This window comes from Mustela nivalis (assembly GCF_964662115.1).
Source record: "Mustela nivalis genome assembly, chromosome: 10".
Classification (NCBI taxonomy): domain Eukaryota; kingdom Metazoa; phylum Chordata; class Mammalia; order Carnivora; family Mustelidae; genus Mustela; species Mustela nivalis.
This window is the reverse complement of record NC_139029.1, coordinates 43,568,549-43,592,459: the sequence shown is the minus strand read 5'-3', so window position 1 is coordinate 43,592,459 and position 23,911 is coordinate 43,568,549. Positions and strand designations below refer to the sequence as shown.

At 47.0% G+C, this 23,911-nt stretch overlaps 1 protein-coding gene across 1 annotated transcript in view; it reads left to right on the top strand.

Moving 5' to 3' along the window:
- Positions 1–23,911, top strand: part of PLPP3 (phospholipid phosphatase 3) — an 84,248-nt gene that overhangs the window by 39,561 nt on the left and 20,776 nt on the right. Inside the window, exons 2-4 of the mRNA XM_082688547.1 lie at positions 2,265–2,422; positions 17,412–17,692; positions 18,119–18,176. Coding sequence (XP_082544673.1) covers positions 2,265–2,422; positions 17,412–17,692; positions 18,119–18,176 — 497 coding nt within the window. The remainder of the gene's footprint in view (positions 1–2,264; positions 2,423–17,411; positions 17,693–18,118; positions 18,177–23,911) is intronic.

Sequence of the window (23,911 nt, the reverse complement as noted above, 5' to 3'; positions counted from 1 at the left end):
ACGCAGAGCTCAACGTTTTATCACGACGTGTGGAACTTTAAAAGCGGACTATTAATATCATACTGCTGGCTCCTCAGCTACTTTTCATGGCCAACTTGGCCACAGTTCAAAACGTGGAATAATAGTAGAATGAAGATGGTTCGGGCCTATGTGATATTTTTTTTTTCCCTCTCAGCCCTTCTACCTGCAAAGATTGGCTGCATACTCTTGTCAATTTCAGTGCCACCATGTTTCCCAGCTGCCTGCCCTGGCCTGCTTCCCTCCTTTGCAGAGACAGTCTCAAGAGCTAATGGTTACTGGCTTCCAGGGCCCCTTTGTGTTTACTTTGAGAAGGTCAGGCACAATGCTGTGGTGTGTCGCTGTTTCTTTCTTTTCAAAGCACCAGTATGAATTTGATAAAGTAAATTGTTGTTCTAGCAGGAAGCAGTTAGGGGTCACAAAATAAATAGCCGTAGAATTCAAATAAATCCGAAGAATAAAACCAAATAAATCCATGTGTGTATGCACAGTGATACATAAATACACTTTTTAGAAAGTGAGCGTTTTTATCGCTGCTGGGCTGGACCAAAGTAATTGAAAAATTGTGGAGTTCATGGTACATTTTTTTTTTTTTTTTAAGAGGCGGTCTGGGGCTGCGAGCAACGTGACGTGAATTTAATTCCTTTTTGAGAAACATGGAAATGGAATTTTATCTTTTCAACAACCGCTTATCTTGGGATTTTTCAGCTAATGAAATTCACAGTTGGATGAAACCAATTTGCAAAGTTAAATTGGGGGATCCGGGCATTTGGGGGTAGACTAAGAGACTCTGAATGAGCTAAATATTCTTCGTCTCTGTTTTCTTCACTTGAAAATGAACGATATGTGCTTAAATAATTTAACTTGACCTCTTCAGATTGTTGGAAGATTCAGGGCAAAAATGGATATAAAATACCTTCCACATTGCTGGTGTTGCTGTTCCGTCAGTGCTGGCTATTAATAAGATACTTTTCTTGGTCTTCCCCAGTCCTCTAACATTTAGTGGCTCACCTTTGACTTTGTGAAGTAGCATGGTGGTTTGGTGTTGAACTTGGGTGGTAGGGGAAGGAGAGGTTTTCTAGTCGGAGAGAAGAGTATGAAAAAAACACAGTCTCTGTGTACTGTCTCCTTGGAGGCCATGTCCAGGAAGGCAGCAGACCGTGAGGCAAGAGAGAGGAGGTCCAGGTCACAGGGAAACCCCGAGGTCATATTTAGGGACTTTATCTCGTCCTGTGCAATGGAGAGCCATCAAAGAGACTTAAGCAAGGCACTGATGTGCTTGTGGTCAGGAAGTGAACTGGTAGGTACATGTGAGAGTCAGTGAAAACCAGGAGAGTGATGTGGAGGACATTGCAGTGACCAGGCAAGAGATACTGTAGGCCTTCGCTTTTTGCTTCAGAGTTATGAAGAGCTTTTCCTGGCAGGTGATGGAATCCATTTGCCATGACCTTTAAGAGAATGGCATCTAAGCTAACACTGATAAACCGGCAGCAGCTGCCAGGGTGGCCCAGTGCTCCCGGATGCCCTTGGGCTCTGCTCCAGGACTGCGGGCAGCAGGGCCCCACTCAGCTCACTTAGTCTTCTTAGTGACTCTTCAGTGGAAGAAAGAGGTTGAAAAGGGCCCCACTGAGCAGCTACTAAGTGCCAGGCACCATGCTAGGAGTTCTGTGGGCTTCATTCTCTTTAAGTCCCCACAACTCATTTGCGAGGAAACTGAGGCTCTGGAAAATGGAATTAGAACCAAAGGTCACATTGCTAGGAAGTGATGGATCTGAGATTCAAATTCAGGTTCTGTGATTCCAAGGCCTTCCTCTGCTCCAAGCAGCAGAGCCCTGGGAGGAGCTTCTCCAAGAGGGTATGGTGACTACTAACCCTCTAGATGAATGAGACGTCATTAGACTTGAGGCTCCGTTGGTCAATATTACAAACTGGGCTTAAATTTTAGGAGGGTATTTTGCCACAGGGGGAAAGCTCCTGCCCTGGCTCTTCCACTGCCTCCCACAGCACCCTTGGATGCTCCTCTTGGGGCTGACCAGGAAGGAAAGCGCGTACATGTACTGAACACGCTCTGTGCCCATACATATCACTACAAATGCAAGGAATTACTGTCACTGTCAATGTTCTTATTTGGGGTGGTCTTTGCTGTCCGTCAGTGTTTCTTTGGCCTCCTTTCATTGATGTTTTCCCTTTCCCCCCCTTTCTCTTTTTTTTTCTTCTGGTCCATATGGTGGTTCCATCTTGAGCAGCTGGCCTGCCCTTCCTCATCATTGAGACAAGCACCATCAAACCTTACCACCGAGGGTTTTACTGCAATGATGAGAGCATCAAGTATCCTCTGAAAACCGGTGAGACGATAAACGATGCCGTGCTCTGCGCTGTGGGGATCGTCATCGCCATCCTTGCGGTAAGCATCCGGGCCACTGTGCTCAACCCCACTCACTGCCCCTGGATCCCGTTTCAGAAAATCCAAGCCAGCACAGTTGGCAGATCAAGTAGAATTTCATGTTATTAATATTGTTTATTTACATTATTACTGTTACTTAAAGTATTTTCAGGGGCACCTGGGTAGCTCAGTTGGTGAAGCAGATGCCTTTGGGTCAGGTCATGATTCCAGGGTCCTGGGATCAAGTCCCACATTGGGCTCCTTGCAGGACTGCCCCTCTCCCAGCTTGTGCTCTCTCTCTCTAAAAAATAAAGAAAAATCATTTAAGAAATACTTTAAGAAAAGTATTTTCAAATACTAAATATATATGTATACATGAATACACCAGAAGTATAATTTCTATATGCATGTATATACTAAAAGTGTCATGAAAGTACACAAAGCCCCCCGCCCTAAAATACTTTGCCTGATCCTCACAACCATCTGGTGAAGTCTAGATACTGTTCTTTTTTTTTTTTTTTTAAAGACTTTATTTATTTATTTGACAGACAGAGATCACAAGTAGGCAGAGAGGCAGGCAGAGAGGGGGGGGGGGGAGCAGGCTCCCTGCTGAACAGAGAGCCCGATGTGGGGCTCTATCCCGGGACCCTGGGATCATGACCCGAGTTGAAGGCAGAGGCTTTAACCTACTGAGCCACCCAGGCATCCCTCTAGATTCTGTTCTTATCTTTCTTCTACAAATTGAGATACTGAGGTCTGCAAGAGTAAAAATAATTTGCCCAAGTTCACTTGGAGCTGCAGAGTCAGGAATTGAACCCAGCTGCCCCTTAGCCCAGAGTCTGAGCTCTGAGCCCTGACACTGAGCCCCAGAGAGAGGGGGATGCCATCAGATGTCACAGGCATTTTCTGGGCTTTGTTCACACCATGGCTGTGCTGCTGTAACAGTGGTTATGCCACTGATGTTCTCTCTGACATATCATTCACTTCTCACACCCAGGGATGGTGGTGGAAAAGTGAAGATAAAATGGCACTTGGAATAGAGAGACCGAGGTTCTAGACCTGGCATTCTGCTAACAAGCCGTACATCCTTAAAACCAGAGATGACCATCTTGCTTCATAGTATTGTGGTGAACAGTAAAAGAGGTCATGAATACTGAAATAGTTTGCAAACTCCCAATTGCAGAATAGGTTACTCAGGTGCAAGCATAAACATACAGGTCTTCCCTTAAAGGATGAAGTCCTCATTGAGGATGCAAAAATGAGCCACGGACTTTGGAACCAAGTCTAAAATTATTGTGAGCAACAGTCGCATCGTGGGGTATGGCCTGACTTGGAAGGTCACCACCCTGTTTTAGACGTGTCCATTTAGGGCAGGGGTGAGGAGCATAACTGATGGTAATCTGTCTCATAATTTATGAGTCTTGCATTTTCACAGCTGTCCATGACCCACCTCCAGAATTTTCTGCTGATCTCTGCCCTTGAACCCCAGCCACGTGGGCATAAGGGACTAGCGTCATGTCCACCAAGGTCATAAATTCCTTCCTCTCAGTTCCTTGAGTCCTGTTTATATTAGCCAGAACTTGGAAGCTTATCTTTGGCCTGTATTAGAAGCCAAGAAGGAAGGAAGCTAAAGTTAAGACTATTCTACATGAGTTAAGTGCTAATATCCCCATTATACAAATGGAAAACTGGAAGCTCAAAGGGGTTAAATGATATGCTCAATGTCTCTAGCAAATATAATTGGGGGCTCTAGCCTATCTCTAGCTTTTTTCATAACTCTGTTTCCATTTTGGAGACTTGACTTCACATTGTGAGTGGCTCTCCTTTCCAAATCAATTGCCCAAGGGATAGGCAGTTGGCTACTCTTGCCTATTCTGGATCACATGCTGCTGATGGTACTGAAACACATTTCATGAAGTTTTTCTTTTGACTTCCCCACTCTAGGGGTTGGTTGTAAACTTTGAGACCCCTCTTTGTTTTTTAATAACATCGTAAACCAGGCACACAATCAACAGTTTGAAATTGGGAGAGGGGGATGGGGACTAGCAGAATTCTTTCCAACCTTTAAAATAAAAACAGTCCATTTGGCAACTCTAGAAGTTTCTTAAAGGTGGACTGAGGATCTTTGTGTTCAGAAACTGAGAGATATAAGATCTAATTTTACTATTGCTCCAAACTGACCGTGTGCAGTTGAGTTGCATGGCTTTTCGTGGAAGAGAAGTTTGTCACGGCAGGCAAATAATTGTACAGTATCTTGTACTAAGGTTTGAACAGGTGTTTTTGACACTTGGAGGATTAGTTAACTGAGGGCTTCTAGGAAGCGGACTATAACCCAGGAGTGGTTAAGATAAGAATAGCACGAGGACAGGGGAGTTGTGTGCCCTTTGCTCTCTCTGCATGCAGTTAACATGGGCTTGCCTGGTGGGGCAGCTCCTGGGCCCAGTGCAGCGGACAGCGGCACCCTTCAGAGGCTGTGGTACCCACTGCTACGTGAACCCGGTGAACCACCACTCTCTCCAGCCCTCGCTGTCCTCATCTGTGTTGTGTTCACTCATGGGAATGGCTGTGAGACTCAAACGCCATTATTCGTGGGAACGGACCTTGTAGTGCTGGGTTAGATGGACACGGTGCTAAAGACGCTTCTCGAAGGCCTGGGCTTCTCGCCTGGGCTTCCTTCCTTAAGCAAAACTCCTGCTCAGCAGCCCTTTCCCTGCTGTTGGCCAAGACCAGCCCCTTCTTCCTCTTGAAAGGCCAGCATTTCTGAGAAAGATCTGCTTTAAGGAGTTTAGTTTGGCTTGCTTTTCTCCTCATGTCATGTTGGTGTTTTAATTAAAGTGCTCCTTGACCTCTCGGGTTTTCTTGAAACAGGCAGTCACGTGCTGTGGCCTTGGATCTAGGATGAGCAAGGGCATTGCTTCCTTATCCCGTAGGATGTCAGCAAAATAGGCTTGGAGAGTGCTTTCCTATAGTTCCAAACGGGTGAGAGGGTGGGGGAGGGAAGCAGGCAAGAAAATACCACAATAATTGGTGTCCTTTGTTAAGCGCTATTATGTGTCCTAGAAACCTATGAACCGTGTTTAAGCATTTCACCCCCCAGAAGCCCCAGTAGCTAGGTAATCGTCAAGGTTTCCCTTTAGCCTAGGGGTTAAAGGTATGAGCATATCTGAACTCCTGCTGTGGAATGTGTAGCAAGTGAATTAACCCCTTTTAGCTTTAGTAGGCTCATCTGTGAAATGGAGATGATGTATGTAAAGTAATTCCATGCTTGGCATCTAGAGTGTACTCAATAAATGTGAACTGTTTTATTGGCAAATGAGTAAACAGTCAAAAAGTGGTGAAGTGACTTGGCTAAGACCTCATGTCTAATAAAAATAGAGTCAGAAAAGGAGCTCCAGCCTTGGGACCCATCCTGTCTCCCACTCTTTCCTTGTAGTTAATTCACTAAAACCCAGATCTCTTGACTCCCTCCAGTGCTCTTTGCAAGAGGGCTTGACCTCCAGATCCAGCTACGTCCACTTTTCAGTCGGAGGCGTGTGTGAGCTGTGGGCCCATCGTGAGGTCTGCTTACCTACTTACCTGCCATTAAGTACTTGAGTCCTCGTGGAAACAAGCAGAAGCAGAGACCTCAGAGGAAAAATGAGTAATTCACTTTAGTATGCTCAATTCTGGAAAACCTATATACGGCCTAAATTCAACAACAACAACAACAACAACACATTTCCCACTTTCCCATTAGGACTGGCCCTAGATCCTGGCTGGCTCCATCCCGGATCTGCTTCTGATCAGAGGGCGTGAATGACAGTCAAGGAGGGAGAGGGGGACCCAGGGCTGGAAATCTAATCATCCCACTTCTTGCTGGCCGGGCCTTCTCTTGCCTGCCGACCTCAAGTTTGTTTAAAACAACAAGAGAAACCTTGGCTGATTTGGGTGCCCTCACTCCAGTGTGAGTGTCCCCACAGCAAAGGAGTGGGGGGCCAGTGTAAGACAGAGTATGATGTGGACACACAGTTCATCAGCAATTATAGAGAAAGCAGACACCTTTCTATGGCAGGAGATGTGGAAAAATCTAGTCGTTTTGACTGCTTTTTCAGATGTATCTCAGATTCTGGAATTATAGCATAATAGGAATTCTTTCCAAATCCACAGAGCGGTGGTTCCTATCCCTGCCTTGTAAAGGTTTAATGACTCTAGCAGCAGTGAGATTAGGAGCAAAACCAGTCAAGTATCACCCCCTACCTAGCCTCCTCTTAGTTTGCCTTACACTACACCGTGAAAGCCATTATGCGCGAAGATTTTAATACGGAAAAAAATGCTCAGGATTCATTTCAAATAAACATGGGCTCTGTGCTTGCTTTGGTCAGCCCCTGAAAGTGGTTTATATAGATTCTTAATATCTAGGAGTTGAAGCGTGGATGAGGCGTGGGTGCAGCCCCTCCCTCCTCCCTCTGGCCATATGAATTCTACTCCTCCTCAGAGATCCTATTGAATGTGACTTCTGTAATAATACCGCTCATTAGAGAAACAGCTCAGACTTGGGCATCATCTGGTTTAGGTTCCCGTCCTAACTTTTGTGCGTATTCATGATCAGACCCCTTTGGGAAAGAACTATACCTTCCTTTTCTGTGGATTGGGGACAGTGGTTCTCCAGCTCCATAGGGTTTTTCTGGAGGTCAAATCAAGTGCCATTATGCATGCCATTGGTGAGAATCTCCCTTTCATTTCCGTAGCATCCTGCAGTTAACAAAGTGCACATTTTGGGCACATTCCCTGATTTGCACCTGGTGGTGATCCTGGGAGGTGGACTGTGACAGCCAAGGCACCTGGGGATCAAGGATATTAAGTGACTTTCCCATAACTAATTAGTGGCAGGGCCAGACCAGGGGTTCTCTGATTCAAAAGCAAGGCTTTTTTTTTCCTTCTTTTTCTTTCTCCCTCCGTAAATAATGGCCCCACTGCTGCCTGGTAAAGCCTGCCTGTCTTCCACAATTACTTCTCAAGCACTCCAAGGTAGCAGGTGCTAGGGACCTAGTGGTGCACCTCTGCACCTTTGCAGCTCAAGCAAATAGCACCCTCCATACTTCTGGCCTGGTCATGTGCTCTGTGTCCAGGTCTTGTCTCCCCAGCTAGATAATAGGTTCCTAGAAGGCCGAGACCAGGCTTTCCCCCTTGCCCGTGGTAGGAACTAAATCCACCCCCGGCAGACATCTCTCTCTCCAGGAAACATTCCTTGGTTGCCTCCTCCCCCAACTTCCAAAGGTCCCAGAGATTCTCTGGGCCAGCCTTGGACTTCGCAGTCACTGGGTGGAACTGTCCTGTGTGTTTACTTGTTTATTCTTCTGTTACCCTGCGAGCCACAGCAGGGAGGGACAGGGACTGACTGGCCCGGTCTGGCTTTGAATTGCTCATGCAAGGCACAGACTGTGGTGCTCAAATCACAAGCGATACATTTCGGGCAGAAAATTAAAAAACAAACAAAAAAAAAAGTCCAGGAAATGTCAAAGGGCCTGTGTAGCAGGGAAAAGTATGCCATCTTCTTCCCTCAAATCTTAAATATGGCCCAGGATGCACATGGGAACATGCTCTGTAGGACGTGCAGATTTCTCGCTGGAGAGACAAGAAGAAGAGCTTAATACCTCCAAGACTTGTTTATTCAGGATCGCGCTTCAGTGTGCCCACATCTGGATTTCATTACTTCCTCCTCACGCCCCCAGCCCCCTTTATCTGAGAGAGCACTGCCAAGAAAACAAGGTTCCCCAAGATTGCCTCCTCATTAAAGGTTAGGCGAGTTTTCAACTCTGAAAACAGTGAAGCCGGGCTGGCCCAGCAGTGCCTTGGTAGGAGACCCGGTCCCCTGGTTTACAGTCCACAACATCTGTGCAATTACCAGGACCACCCACGGAGAGTGGCCCCATGAATCCTTCCACTGTGCGGGTCCTTGATCAGATGGCTACAGAGTTCTTCTGAGACCTTCTTACCCCTGAGGAGATGGGGGGAGGAGGCATCTATTTGCCATTTAACAAACACAGGCGTTGGATTAGGATTTAGTTTGTACACACACACACACACACACACACACACACACCTCTCCAGCCCCTGGAAGACGTGAGAGCTCCAGCAGTTCTCCCTTAGGTCTGTGTAGTTCTTAGGGGTTAATGACTACTTGGAAAATGTATCCAGCATGAAAGTGGTTTTTAATTTAGCCATTTCAATTTTTTATTTTTTTTATTAATATACAATGTATTATTAGCCCCAGGGCTACAGGTCTGTGAATCGCCAGGTTTACACACTTAACAGCACTCACCATAGCATATACCTTCCCCAATGTCCATAACCCAACAACCCTCTCCCTGCCCTCCTCCCCCCGGCAACCCTCAGTTTGTTTTGTGAGATTAAGAGTCTCTTACGGTTTGTCTCCCTCCCAATCCCATCTTGTTTCATTTATTCCTTTCCTACCCCACAAACCCCCCACGTTGCCTCTCAACTTCCTCATATCAGGAGATCATATGGTAATTGTCTTTCTCTGATTGATTTATTTCACTAAGCATAATACCCTCTAGTTCCATCCACCTCGTCACAGATGGCAAGATTTCATTTCTTTTGATGGCTGCATAGTATTCCATTATGTATATATACCACATCTTCTTTATCCATTCATTTGTTGATGGACATCTACGTTCTTTCCATAGTTTGGCTACTGTGGACATTGCTTCTATAAACATTTGGGTGCATGTGCCCCTTCAGATCACTACATTTGTATCTTTAGGGTATAATTTATCCATTTTAAGTGATAATGCTCTGGAGGCTGAGAAATCCATTCTGTGAGTCTGTGCATTAGGGGATAGAGTGGGAAATCTGATAACGTTTATAAGTGATCTAATGTTGGGGTGGTGGGGAGAGACTAAGGCCTTATCTTAAATCCTCTTCAACAGTTAGGTGACATAGGTATTATTTACCCCTTTTAATAAATAAGGCAGGATAGGAGGCTTCCAAGGTAGAGGCCGCTAGTGCAAGGTTACTCTCAGTGTAGTGAATGAGGGAGCAGGAATTAAAACCCCAGTCTCTCTCTGGCTTCAAAGCCCAGTGCTTGGACTGACATTTATTGAAGGCCTTCTCTGTGCTAGGTACTATGCAGAGTGCTCTTTATTTCATGAGCTATAAAACTGTGTCATTTCTGGGCTTGCTTGGAGAGCTCAGTGTATGGAGGAGGTCTACATGACCACTGCGCAGATGATCGCCTAAGATCCTAAGACCAACGGTATGCAGTAGGGTTTTGTATGAAGTGGCTTTGCAGAAGGCAGTGGCCGGCTGTAGGTGGATGCTCGGTGAGATTGCCCTTAGAGCAAGGAAACATTGTGGTAGACACCTCGCCCTACAGCTTATATTAAGACACAGATATAAAACTAGGAGCTGGTGGTTTAAAGGGGAAGCCAGGCAAGGAGAAGACCGACTGCACTATTACTCTCAGGAAGACTGAGAAGTTGATCAGAGAACATGAGGAGAGCCAGAGCACTCTCTGCTGGTGGTGGGCCCCAGAGCCGAGACCTTCAAGGACAAAGGAGACCAAAGGCAGTAGATAGTGTGAGGTATAAATAAAGTGCTGCTATGGGAATTCAGAGGAAGATGACTGAGGCTATTTTCGTTGCTGAAGACTTCATCATCATTGCCACCATCATCATCCATTGAGCAATAGTCCTACTTAATTATCACAATGACCCTGGAGCTCTTGGTACTGGTGTCATTGCCTTTTTACACGTAAGGGAACAAGAGTTATAGTGCTCAATCATCCAAGACCTTGAAGTTAAAAGCCAGAACTCTAACCCCATCTGTGAGTTGACACTAGAGCTCTACTTTGAAGGACTTTCATCAGAGATGCTTCCAGGCAGAAGGGATTACTTCAGGGATGAGAAGCTGAAACAATGGAGTATTTTCAGGAACTATAAAGCAGACCTGTTCAGCTGGAAAAATAGAGTATCTGGGAGTAAGTAGATAGAGATAAAAGATAAAGAGAACACAGCAAGATGGTGAAATGCCTTGAATGTCAAGGAGTTTTTACCCAAATTAGTGGGCTGGAGACTGATGGAAGTATTTGAAGCCAGCTTCATCAGTTTTGCAGCTAAGGTGAGGATGAGACCTGAACCACGGTGGGGGTGATGCAAGGGGAGGAGGGGGGAGATGGACAGGAGGCAGCTTGCAGAAGCAGGGTGACCACATGTGGATGGCAGTGAGATAAGGAGGCCTACAGGGTCATGTCTTTGCAGTTGTATGGTGGTGACTCGAACAGAGATGAAGGGAAGAGCCGTGAGGTTTGGGACAGAAGTTGAAATGAGCGTGATGTGAGACTGGGTTGGGTTGACATCCTAATGTGATCCGTGATGCTAGTTGGGAGATTTGGCAGAAGATCGGTAGAGGGCTGACTGGTATAAGGGGTAAGCTGAAATGAGAGAGAGAGAGAGAGAGAGAGAGAGAGAGATGCCCTTTGGGTAGTCATCTTCCCAGAGAGAGAGAGAGAGAGAGAGAGAGAGAGATGCCCTTTGGGTAGTCATCTTCCCAGAGGTAATAATTCAAACTGCTGAAGCAGCAGAGATCACAGCAGAAAGGCAAGGAGATAGGTATTTGAGACATAGAAAGAAAAGCACTGTGGTGCATTATTCAGGAAGCTTAGGGAATTCGGTGTCAAAACAGAGTAAGAGATGGGCCCCAGGAGGTGGTACAGAAAACCCATCCTGAAGCTCCTTGCACAGATAGGCAGGCCTAGTCATGTAGGAGAACCATGGCTCTAAGTCCCGACCTTTGGGAAAATAATGATGCTTCATCCTTCAGAATGCCTTCTTCATAAAGGTTCTGGGCTTTGGGCAGCCACCACTGAGTGGTGCTGCCCAAAACACTCTGCAAACACTAGCTTCTGGGCCTCTCTCTGGCCTCTTTGCTGTCTATATGCTGGATTTTGGAGTTTTGACTTACCCACGGGGCCCAGAAACTCCACTGGTGTCCTTGCACAGAGCTCTGTCCTCCTTGCCTTTCCCAGTCTGCACTGCACCGATCTCTTGCCAAAACACTGAAGACGATCAAGCAGGAGAAGAAGCGAGGACGAAATTTCTCATCAGTTCTTTCTAGTCATGCAAGGTGCTACATCTTGTTGTACGAGATGGAGCATTAAGCTTCAGAGAAAATGCAGCTACCGTCCCCATCTGTAGCAGCAGGACCCAAATACGTTTCCCTTTCTCTTAGGACTGAGAGCCCAGTGTTTGTTGAATGAATGATTCTGTTCTGTACAGAAAGAAGTTCATTCATGCACACAACCAAGATGTGAAAGAACAGCTTGGTGCACTGTGGCTCACAGGGGCTGAGGTAAGCAAGTGCCTGACGAGTAAGTGACCACACCACGTGCTCCAGGAGCATCCGTCTCCCCAGAAACTCAGATCATGCTGCCTGCTAGGACTTCACACAGAAAGCTGCCTTCGTGCCGTGGGACAGGGCACAGGAACTGGAGTGGGGTCCATGCTGCGGCTGCAGCCCTGCTATCGCCGAATTTCTGACCAAGCCTGATTCACTGGCCTCTCTGGTCTCCCCTATACTCACTTTTTAAAGTGGTGACAAGAATTGAGTAATTCCTAGGGTGTTGTGAGAAGCAGATAGTGCAGCAGATGTGAAAATGCTTTGTAAGTAGTAAAACACTCTGCAAATACTATTATTCAAGCAGATCAGAAAATAGGGATGTTTGTTCTTGGAACTCTAAAGTCTCTTGAAGATGGATTGTTGGGACACTGTCCACAAGTCTTAACTTTTCTTGGGATCATTTATAGAGAGGAATGTGACAAGTGACCTAAACAGTACTATAGGCCTGCCCTTGCTTGCCTGGGGTTTAGGCTTCTCTTCTGCTTAGCTCCTCTGAGAAAGACATCCTGTAGGCACAGTGGTCAAAACCAACGTATCGGTACACATATCTTCTGGTTCTACTCTGGAGGGGTGGTACTTCCAAACTCTTCGATTTGGAATGTTCATTTCTAAGGAGCTTTTGGAAGGAGCTTAGAAAAGATATTTTCTACAAGTATGTGTTGATTTTTTATTTCCTCTTCTCTGAGGGAAAGAGAAAAAAATTAACTTTTGGAGGGGTCATCTGCTGGGGGCCAGCTATTTGGCATATCACCTGCTTGCATCCCTTGGCAATCCCACCAGGTGGATGATTTATATCTTACTTTTATCGATGAGAAGACCTAAGCCCAGAGAGGTGAAGACACTTGCCTAAGGTAAGAAATGGGCTTCAGACTAAGGATTTTCTGGCTCCAAAGTCAGTGCCTCTTTGACCACCACATGCTCTCTCTTTTCCAAAAAGTTAATGTTCTCCAAATTTCCTCTCTGGAACACTTTGATACTTGTGAACAAGTGGGCCATCAAGCTCTTTGACAGCAGAGAGGATAGGCAGAGAGGCATGCTCTGGAGCTGGGGACAAACCGTAACCATTGTCAGGCAAGTTAAGATCCCTTTCTCTCCCCTCGTAGCTTAATTGCAGTGCTTTCCTACTTTATTAGTTTCCAGATTCTGTGCCAAGTGCTTTAAAAGGCAGGTAGGGGAGAACTCTCCTCTGCTGCGTGGCAGCTTGCCATCCCCCTGAATCTGTTGCTTGCTCTTTCAGAAAGGGATCAACATTGAAGGCATCCTTCTGGGCAGCGAAATTTACATATCACAACTTTGCTGACTGAAGCAGAAATGCGGGCTCCAGGGGTTGGAGTCCTGGGTGGAGCCCTAGCCTTCATAGGGGGAAGGAAGAACTGATTTTATGACCCAGGAATAAAAACATTGTGAGGGATGAATAAGGTCCGAAAGTAGTCAATCTGGAACTCCAGCATTAGGTGTGTAACGTGTCAGAGAACAATTTAAGCCTTTGCCTCTTCGGCAGAGGTGAGGTGTTTGCCCGGCTCTCCCAGCCCGAATCTCCTTCAATGGTCTTTTAAGGGTTAGGATTACAAGAAGCCAAGTCTGGCTGGTTCATAATGATGATTTATGGCCGTGTTGTCGACTCCCCGACCCTTCTGTACAAGGGGATAGAGAAAATACATAATTTGTTGCTCATTAACTGCGAGATCTGTCAGGGCTGCCCCAGAAGGCCATGTGGTCCTGGAGTCATGTGTCTGCTAAATGGCTTCAGCCCGTTCCTGTCCTTGGAAATACTCCATTGCTGTTCTGCAGTGGAAATTGTTTTTAATAACGATAGAAATACAGCTGATGCCCAGTTTACGATGGTTTGAATTACGACTTTACAATGGTGCACAAGCAATGCACAGTCAGTAGAAGCTGTACTTGATTTTTTTTTTCCCTCATGGGCTAAGAATCTGTGGTACGGGTGCCTTCTTGTGAGGCGGGGCAGCAGCAGTGAGCCCCAGCTCGCAGCTAAACCATGCGATCACGAGCGTAAACAGCCTTTCTGTACCCATGCTGCCCTTCTCTTTTTCACTTTCAGTGCAGTAGCCAATAAATTACACGTGCTATTCTATACTTAACTGCAACACAGGCATTGTGCTAATTGATTATGCCCAACCGTAGGCTAATGCCAGTGTTCTGAGCATGTTTAAGGTTGGTGAGGCGAAGCTATGATGTTCAGGCGGTGTATTCAGTCTATCTTTGAGTTACGATATTTTCTACTTAGGATGAGTTTTATCAGGACGTAACACCATCATAACTCGAGAAAGATCTGTAACAAAACATTCTGTCCATATAGTCTGTTGTGAGTCTTTGAACTTAAGGGTCAGCATATCTGGGCTCCACTTTTGTTCTGTCACTAAGAAGCCTCAACTCCTTCAGCGAAGTGCCTGTCCCTCCAGAGCCTTACCATCCTCAGCTGTACAGTGGGTGTAAATTCTTCACAGAGTTACAGATCAAATGAAACTGTAAAGTTCAAAAGAAATGGACAAGGGTACTGCTATTAATAGCTTAGTTACTAGGAATTTGAGATGCCATGAAACAGCTTCTTTACCCCTTTCTCCTCCCATGAGAGGAGAAAGCATTTTAACTGGTGGCTTGCCACGTGCGAGCCCCTGGCACTGAAACTGAAGTTTTAGAATGAAGGGATGTTAGAGCTGAAAGTAGCCCTTGAGCTGTAATCAAACCCTTTCTCCCTGAAGTGACGGAAGCACAGGGGTGACTCACCTGAGATTAATCAGTAAATTCACCTACAAGTTGCTGATTGGCAGTGAAAAGCCACATGTTCTTTTTCAGCATCAAATAGGAAGTCAGGCTCAAGCCAGATCAGTTTAGAGTTTCTTAATTTGTAGCCGTGACACATCAAGGAACTCAGGAATCATTCAAGGGCAGGGACTATGCATAGGGCCTTGGTTCTGCCCGGTGGCCATGGCATCGTCTCTGAGGAAGTACTTTCCTGTGCTGTTGCTTATTGCCTTTGCTTGGTTGGGAGGCTAGTGGTGGAGGTAGCACAGGGGAGCTGAAAGTAAATGTCATTGCAATTATGAAGGGATAAATTACGGCGTCTAGCGTCCTTATTTTGCAAATGCAGATACTGGCTTATCTCACGTTCACTCAGTGAGTAGGGACTTGAACCCTGGCCACTGCCTCCTAGTTGAGCGTTCGACTCCTTGAGTCCAAAGTCATGCGAGTGTGATTTATAAATAAAGAAGAAAGAGCATGATGGTGGCAGTGGACATCTGGAACTTGTTAGCCCGTAAGGTTACACAGGGTAAAAGTATAAACAGGTTCAAAGGGGAATTAGACCAGCAACAGTAGGAAAGATTGCTGGGTGGGGAACTAGAACACCTGGGTCCAATCTTTCCTTGCTAGTTAATTTGGACCTCAGTTTTTTCCATGTATAATGGACCCTTTCATTTCTGATGTGCTGTGCTTCGCAGGTTTTAATCTCTGCAGCATGTTATCAAAGGCCTTTCAGTAATATTTAGAGGATATTTCCAGTTTTATAATAAAACAACTGTGAAGACTATGGTCCTTCTTCCTTTCATTCATTCATGCAACCAGTAGTCTCTGAGCACATCTGTGAGATCAGTGCTCTCCCAGAGAATGGCTAAGCCAGTACTGTGTGCTAGACTGGCCTTTGACCATCTCCCTCTGAATCACACTCAGTGTGATCTGGGAACCAAAGCGTAGCACTTAGAAATAATCAAGTATTTATAAACACAGACTCGCTGTACAAACGTTAGCAGTGCTGGTGGCTGTTCTCGCTCCCGCACCTGCTGGCTCCTGGGCCCAGCTGGCATCTTCTTTCCACCTGGCCAATCCCTCCCACCCCCCCACTAGACTTGGGAGCCCCTGAGAACTTGGATCAGACCCCATGCCTTGACCCCTTCCCCAGCTGTGAAACAATAACGGGAGACTTTGGAAAGGAGTGGCCGGATACGTCTGTCTATTACTTCCCTTGCGGTTGTGAACACACACTGGGCTTCCCTGAAAGAGCAAGCGTGGCTCATCACCCTGCCCCTCGAGAAGCTGTAAAAGGAGCTCTGTGGGGCGTGAGGAGTTGACTGTTGCTGTCCCTGGACTGTGGTTGCAATCAGGAAGTGGCCGGGGCTGTGCTGTGGAGTTAAGACAAGAGCAGCAGGCTGTGTGGTTGGGCATGACCGAAGTGGGATGTCCTCTGTTGTGTAGGCATCACGGGCGTTAGCCTTGCGAAGAACGAGCTGGAGCCCTATTCTTAATGTCACACCAGGCAGTGTGGGTCGAGCTGCCACTTCCCTTGTCTGAGCTTCAGCCATACCTGTCTCATGGCCATTGTTAGGATTTCATGAAATAAAGCGTCTGGGAGCAATCTCTGGTGGAGACCGGGTCATCTGTGACTGGTGGCTCTTCTTTTCCCAGGGGTGAGAAGCCTCCCAGAAGTGTTAGGAGTAAACACGGTGTGATGGGGGAAGGGTATGAAAGCCAAGACTCACTGGCTGTCCTGTAGAATTGAGGAGATGGAAGACAATGCCCATAGACTTGGAAATTTGCAAACACCGAAGGTCATTGTATTAAAAGTTCCTTAGTTTGTAGGCCAGTGTGCTCATCACAGCATTCTTCTAAAAAGGAAAATGAAAGAATCACTTTCTATGACCCAGGTAATTTCCCATCCATGTTACCAGATTTAAGCCAACGACTCACAAGGGCATGCGGCCTCCTTTCATGGAGAAACAAACTGAAGCTTTTGGAGAGGTTGTCATGACTGAGCAACACCATGCCAGTGGCACAGCCGGGACTCAAACCCGAGACATGGTCTTGGGCATTCACCTTCCCGTAGAAACTCCCACCATGGCTCAGTGTTGACACAAGCCTGGTGATCCCTGACTCAGAAGCCCACTATCCTGAGATTGGCTCAGATCCTCGGATGCCTTGGCCACGCTTCACCATGCCCTTGATTGTTCATCTAATTTTTTTTTTCCTATATTTGGGTCTTTGTCTCTTTGTTTAGTAAAAAAAAATACATATAACTATGATATATAATATTTATATATATTTAATATTACATTTATATATGTATAAATATATTTGTATATTTTTGTTTTTACAAAGATACTATAGGGCCATGTGGAACTTTTTCAAAAAGGGGAAAATGACCATGTTAGCACTCCTATGTTTCCTCCTGTGCATATTTCTGTCCATGTATTTCTCAAATAGAAAATTGAGATTTTTAAAAAAGATTTTATTATTATTTATTTGAAATTTATTATTATTATTTATTTGAATTGAATTTTTTATTATTATTTATTTGAAAGACAGAAAGAGAGGGTATTCACAAGGGAGGGGGAGGGGCAAAGGGAGAGGGAGAAGCAGACTCCCTGCTAAGCAGGGAGCCCAATGTAGGGCTCGATCCCAGGACCCTGGGATCATGACATCGCCGAAGACAGCTGCTTAACCGACTGAGCCACCCAGGTGTCCTGAAAATTGAGACTTTCTAGGTTATAGCCAGCAGTTATACACAGAACATTCTCTTCCATCAGTAAATATCCTTTACAACATCCGCTTTCATGTCAGGTCTCGATACTGCCTAACTCCCCTATTGGTTTCCTTTCAGATCATCACTGGGGAGTTCTACCGCATCTACTACCTGAAGGAGAAGTCCCGGTCAACGATTCAGAATCCCTATGTGGCAGCCCTCTATAAGCAGGTGGGCTGCTTCCTCTTTGGCTGTGCCATCAGCCAGTCCTTCACAGACATTGCCAAAGTCTCCATAGGCCGCCTGCGTCCTCACTTCTTGAGCGTCTGCAACCCCGATTTCAGCCAGATCAACTGCTCTGAGGGCTACATCCAAAACTACAAATGCAGAGGGGATGACAGCAAAGTCCAGGAAGCCAGGTGAGTCGCCGCCTGCCGCGGACACGGTGTGCACGCCTTGAATGCAGGCAGTTTGGGGAACACTTACTAAGGCGCCTGCTGCACGAGGTGCCAAGTTCAGGGCTGGGCTTCGGCTTCAAGGGGTGTATAAGGCACAGTCCCCATTCTTAAGGAGCTCAGGGTCAAATTTTTTAGATATATTGATAAATAGCAATTATGGTAGAACACTGGTAAGTCCATCCATCCATCCATCCATCCATCCGCTTGCTCACGCATCCGTGGGTGCCTGCTAGGTTCTAGACAATGTATCCAAAGCACTACCAAGGATACAAAACCAAACAAGATAGTGCTGCTGTTAAGGTCACAGTCTAGGGAGGGAAGACAGACAGGCAAACATGTGTCAGGGTGTGAATATGGCCCCTTCATGCCCCTCTCTTGCTCTTGCAGGAAGTCCTTCTTCTCTGGCCACGCCTCCTTCTCCATGTACACTATGCTGTATTTGGTGGTAAGTACCTTCCTTCTGATTCCAGTGCAGTGCAGGGCCCCACCCCAGCTCACATCTCTCCGGAGCAGAGAGCCCTCGGGATGGTTAGGGAGAGCTGTCATTTTGAAATCCTTGAAAGAGAAGTTAGCTAGAAAAGTGAGGTTCTGTTTTGAGCTCTGCCATGGCATCATTAGAAGTTGTTTTACTTTCTAGATGTTTCCCATTTTTCAAATAAAACTAATACTTACCATGGCTCTTTGATAAGGACTGTGCACCCATTTTGAATTTAAAAGGTGACAAAGACACGTGTATCACATTTTAATGTAACAAAACTGTTTTCTGAACATCCCTTTAACTCAGCTGACCCTTCCAGGCCCCCTAGATTAGAAGTAGTATTATCTCTTTTGTGGGAACGGATTATTAAGTAAGGCTCAGAGAATTCAAGTGAATGGTCAGAATTCACACGGGCACTAGCACTGTTGCTCACATCTAAGCTCTGTCATAAAATTCCTTGTGGTGTTCGCCATGCCAACCCTCCTCCATCCCCTGCAGAGGGAAAGGCTTTCAAAATTATCAGTATCTGGCGATGGGGAGTGATTTCACGTGTGAAAGTATAATTCTGCGTCCCTGAGCACACGTGATCTCATAACACAGTGAGGCATGACATGGGTATCCCTGCTGCTGGGATCCAGAGACCAAGCCCCAGGGAGGCTAAGCAGTGTGTTGTGGGGGGGGGGGGTCCCTCAGCTGGTGGTGGGGCCATGATCTAACCCCCCGTATTGCCTTTCCCATGGCCACGTCTGCTCTGATTTCCTAGAGGCGCTGGGACAGGGCAGGCCAAGGGCTTGTCTCCAGCTGCTGCCCAGACAGCGGCTGGTCTGTTTCTCTTTGTGAGTTACATGCGGTCCCCTGCCTCTCCTCTCCCCTTGAATGAGGTCCCTATGCCAAGGCACTTCCTGCTTTCGGCCCCTTTGATGAAGAGCAAGAAGGCACTGAGAGGTCAGACGTAGCTCAGGGGAGCATAAGCTGTTTGCAGAAAGAGCGTTTTGATTTTGACTTACTTACAAAACATAATTAGGATTTGGAAAAACTAGCAGAAGGGTTTTGTTTTGTTTTGTTTTCCCTGGCCATCCTTTCCAAGCCCGGAGGCCTTCGGGCTTCCCATTACCTGGGATACAGAGCTGAAAGGTGGGCCCCAGCCTAGGAAAACCTCAAACGTGGATTTTATTTATTCACGAATTGTGCTCCCCTCCCTTCTTCATTTGTTGTTGTTTTGCTTTCGCTCTGCTTTAAGAAAGCTAATGTAGCGAAGATATTTAGTTTCCTATTTTTTTTTTTTTTATACTTTACTCCGGTCTGGAAACAATTTTACAAATGTAATTTCAGTGTTTGCAAAGGTGCTTGGAGGAGTGGGTCTATGTTCATTTTTCTCCTATTCCTTCTTATTTTTCCCAAGAGAAAAATGCTGGGTAATTTTGAAACCAACCCTGTGCACTGTGTGCTCTACAGCCACTGAAAAGATAAAGGTGCTGACACATTGCTGGTGCCTTCTGTGTGCTGGACACTGGGGCAAGCTCACAAGATGGCATTCGGCTCTCTCAGTAACTCAATGAGATGCATTTTGATTACCTCTTTCTTAGCTGAAAACCCACCAATCAACCCAAATCTTAAGAGTGTTAGTAATAAAATTTCTATCTCCTATAAAAGGGAGAAAGTGGATTTGAAGGCTTTTCTCGTTGACAGCAGGATCACAGTCTGTTGTTTTCATGGTACTGCTCTTTAGAACACAAAAACAACCCCACCAGGATCACCCTGGCGCAGTTGGTTAAGTGTCTGCCTCCGGCTCAGGTCATGATCCTGGGGCCCTGGGATCAAGCCCCGCATTGAGCTCCTTGCTCAGCTGGGAGTCTGCTTTTCCCCTGCCTGCTGCTCCCCCCTGCTTATGCTCTCTCTCTCTCTATCTCTGTGTCAAATAAATAAAATCTTTTAGAAAATAAAAGAAAAAGAGTATAATCTCCCCACTCTAACTTCCATTTCAGCAACCTGCCTTTCTTCAGATCTACTTTAATGGAGGAGCTGTGCCCCACCGCCCCCACTCCCCATGACCACCTTCCACCAGCTATGATTACAGCCAGAAACCTCCTCCGCGGGGGTGAGGAGTGAGGGTGGATTCGTACCGAATGTTTGTTTGCATCTTTGGGGGAGGAAAAAAATTATAGTGCTTTTATGTTTCTGGAAAGAAGGAGGGGAAGGAGGCAGGGAAGAGGGAGGGAGGCAGAGAAGAGCCTCCTTAGCCTCCATCGCCCTCGTGTCTCACTGCACACACACGCACGCAGCCATGCACACACCACTGCACACATTGTGACGTGCACAACTCACGGATCCCCATATATACAACATATAAACCCAGGGCTCTTATTTTTAGCTCTACGGTTATCTTGCCCTGAAACAACCCCTGAGGCTAAATTCCAAGGAGGAGGGTCCTCTTTGTCAGGTGCGTTTCTACAGGACGCTACGCAGAAATCTCAACCCTCTGAATGTCTGGTGTGCAGAGCTTTCGAGAACACCGTTGCTGCGGGTCAGGGTCCATGGGAAATGCTGCCCTCCGAGCAGCCCCCCGCCACCCACCCCCAGTGCTGCTCTGTGGAGCTTCAGGAAGTGGAGGTGGGCAGAGGAAACCCTGGCCTTCCCCAGCGCGGCTTCTCTGGGGCGTTGGGGAAAATCACCTTTGAACCAGTTGGGTGTAGCATGGATGGTGTTTTCCCTCAAGGTCTGGCAGACCCAGATGATTCCGCCACCTCCTGACTAGCTCTGGAACCTGGGTTGTTAGCTTAGCTTTCGTGCCTCAATGTACTCCTCTGTTAAGTGGAGATAGTCACGTCTCTTTTGAAAGGCTGTTGCCACACTTCATCTCTAGACCCTGCTTTCTCCATAAAGAGTGGAATTAGATAGTATCTACTTGTTTCTCAATCTCTGTGGTTCTATTTGAAAGAAGTTTGAACTAACCCCAACGCTACAAGAAAAGATGGGAAGCCCTCAGGGAAAAACCTACGCCCTTGTTACTTCAAAGGGAGGTTGGGGGATGGGAAGCACCAGCCACCCCTACCCCAGGCCTGTGGGCAGCAGCTGCCCTCCGAAGCCTCCCATGGCTCTGAAGGACCCTCCACGTTAGGTTTTGATTTGTAAAATGGTTAGCTTGGAAAAACCATGCCCCAAACACCAAATTATCTCTGGGCATGGAAGCTTTGAGACAAGGTTAAGGCATGTTAGTGATTAATGCAGATTCTAATAAGAAAAACCCACAGCATATATAAGTGTACGTGATGCTTTTCTAACCCTGAGTCCGGCCAAAGCCTCAGAGAGCCACATCTGGACCAGCCCTGTGCCTCCACGGTCAGGGGTTGAGGATGACTTGGCTTTCTGGATAAGATGCCAACACCCGCGCAGAACCCAATCTGTGGGCCTACCTGGTGTTGCTTGTGTTGTCTCAGGCCCTCTGTTACCTCCCAGGGCTACTAACATGGATCAGACCTGGGCCCAGCCCTCAAGGAGCTCAACGTGGCTTCAGCATTCGGCACATCAGCCCATCAGGGGGTGACTGATAGACCCAGTGGCATGCTAGGGGTGGGGACATAGACATTGGTAAGTCATGGGCACAGGCCTTAGGGAGTTCAGTCTAGTCTCAGGGAGCAAGTAGACGATGACAGCAGCTTGGTACATTGTGCGGGGCGGGGGTAGGGGCAGGTGTAGGTTCTTAAGGAAACTTAGAATCATGGCGCCCAGGCCAGCCTGCAGTGGCAGGTGGTGGAAGCTGGGGAAGGCTGCCCGTGGGGTGAAGATGGGCGGATCGGAAGAACTGCCTGCACGCGGGTGAAGAGGAGGGTGGCGTTTTTGCAAGCTGTAGGTTTTCAGTTCAGTTCGGCTGTGGTGGCCGGGGTGAAGGGGGTGGAGGGTGCATTGAGAGCTGAGGGGGCTTTCGGGACCAGCTGCCCCAGCCCCTCCTCCTGCAGCTCCACCAGGCAGCAGGAAGCTGGTGGTGAGGCCTTTCCTTTGCCACCACACCTCCCTCTCTGAACGGGCGCCATGCCCTCTTGCCTTCTTCAGGGTGCTGTGTCAGAAGCCTCCCTGGCCCCTCCTGCAGCACTCCCTAACTCCCTTTGCAGCCTCATTCCTCTCTCCCCCCACCCATTTTTCAGCCTCTGACATCAGTATCCATTTCTCTACCAGAAAGTGTCAGCTTCATGAGGGGGACGTTTTTGTCTCTTGATTCCCCACTGTATCGCACTGCTCCAAACAGGGTCTGACCCTTAGCTAGGTATGCAGTGAATATTTGATGAGTGAATGAATGAATGAATGAATGACTTCATCGCGGGCCTTGGATATCCCCAAGCTGAGCTCTTCCCCATTCCGGTTAGAACTGTGTTCATTCCCTCATCCCTGAACTGATCGCTGGGAAAGGGCTTGGGGGATGTAGGAAAGGCCTTTGCCGCCTCTTTGCCAGACCGTTGACATATTGACTCTTTACTGGGGTGCCCGTGGGAACTGTTTATGTGTCAAAGGGCTTGTCGGATACCAAGGAAACAGGGAAGTGTCTGTCCTCTGACAGCCATGTTCCCTGGCCTGTGGTTGTTAGTCATTGAGGTTTTGTTCAGCATGTTTAGAATCCTGGAGCGGTGGGGTCTGGTATGCCCACGAGACATGCCCACAGAACCTGGGAGTGTCTGGTGAAATCCCTTGCAGGGAGAAAATTGTGGTTCTACAGAGAATAAACCACGATGTCAGATATAGATGTTTTCCCTTGTCTTTCCCCTGCCTATATCCATCCATCATTCATCTACCCATCCGTCAGTCCGTCTGTCCACCCATCCATCTGGTACTTTCTGAGCCAGACCTTGTGTGAGCCCCTGGGGACACCAAATGACCTCCTGTTTGGTGTGGAAAGTCTGAAAAGTAAATAGTCTCAGAGCAGGTGGAGAGGGGGGTCTCTGACTCGGGTGGACTGAGGCACGGGGCCTGAGGAGGGGGCTGCTCACTCCACTAGGAGGGACACTGACTGCATAGTTCACAGGTTTTCTAGTTGATAATCAGGGCAGAGATTCTAATACTCTCACTATTAGAAAAGCTACACTTGGATTTTAGACGTGGGCCTTATAAAAGTATGTGACAGGTGAATTTCAGGAGCATGTGTTTCCAGATATGCACTATAGACTGTCCTGTAGCCCCCAACAGCCCCAGGGTCCCCTCACATTGCTTTTTTCCTTAGACAGAAGTCCAGTACAAAAAGCTAATACTTGCTGTGCAGAGCCCAAATTTCCTCTAATTCCTTGCTAAGGAAGCCACCTTCTGTGATTAGAGCTTGGACTTAGAAAAAGACACATCTTACTCAGTGTAAATCCTGCATCATGTCACTTGAGCAAGTGACGTGGCCTTTTGGGCTTGATCTCTTCATCTGTAAAATGGGCAGAATGTGTCTACCCCGTAGGATGGCCATGATAATTGCAGGGAAGGTCATGTGAAGCGTCTGGAACAATGTCTGGAACAGGGCTCAACACACTGGTAGTTTCTTTTTCTCCCTGTGATCGTGACAGGAAGCAAGAGCTGATTCCCTCTTGAAGGAGGAGAAAAGCCCACTAAAAATTCTTCTTTTGTCCTGAAGGCTGTTGAATAGCTTCCCAGAGAGAAATTCCAGCTCTGCCCCACGTAGACAAGTCACCAGGCACATGAACCAGAGCCAAGCATGAGCTGTGGTGGAGATG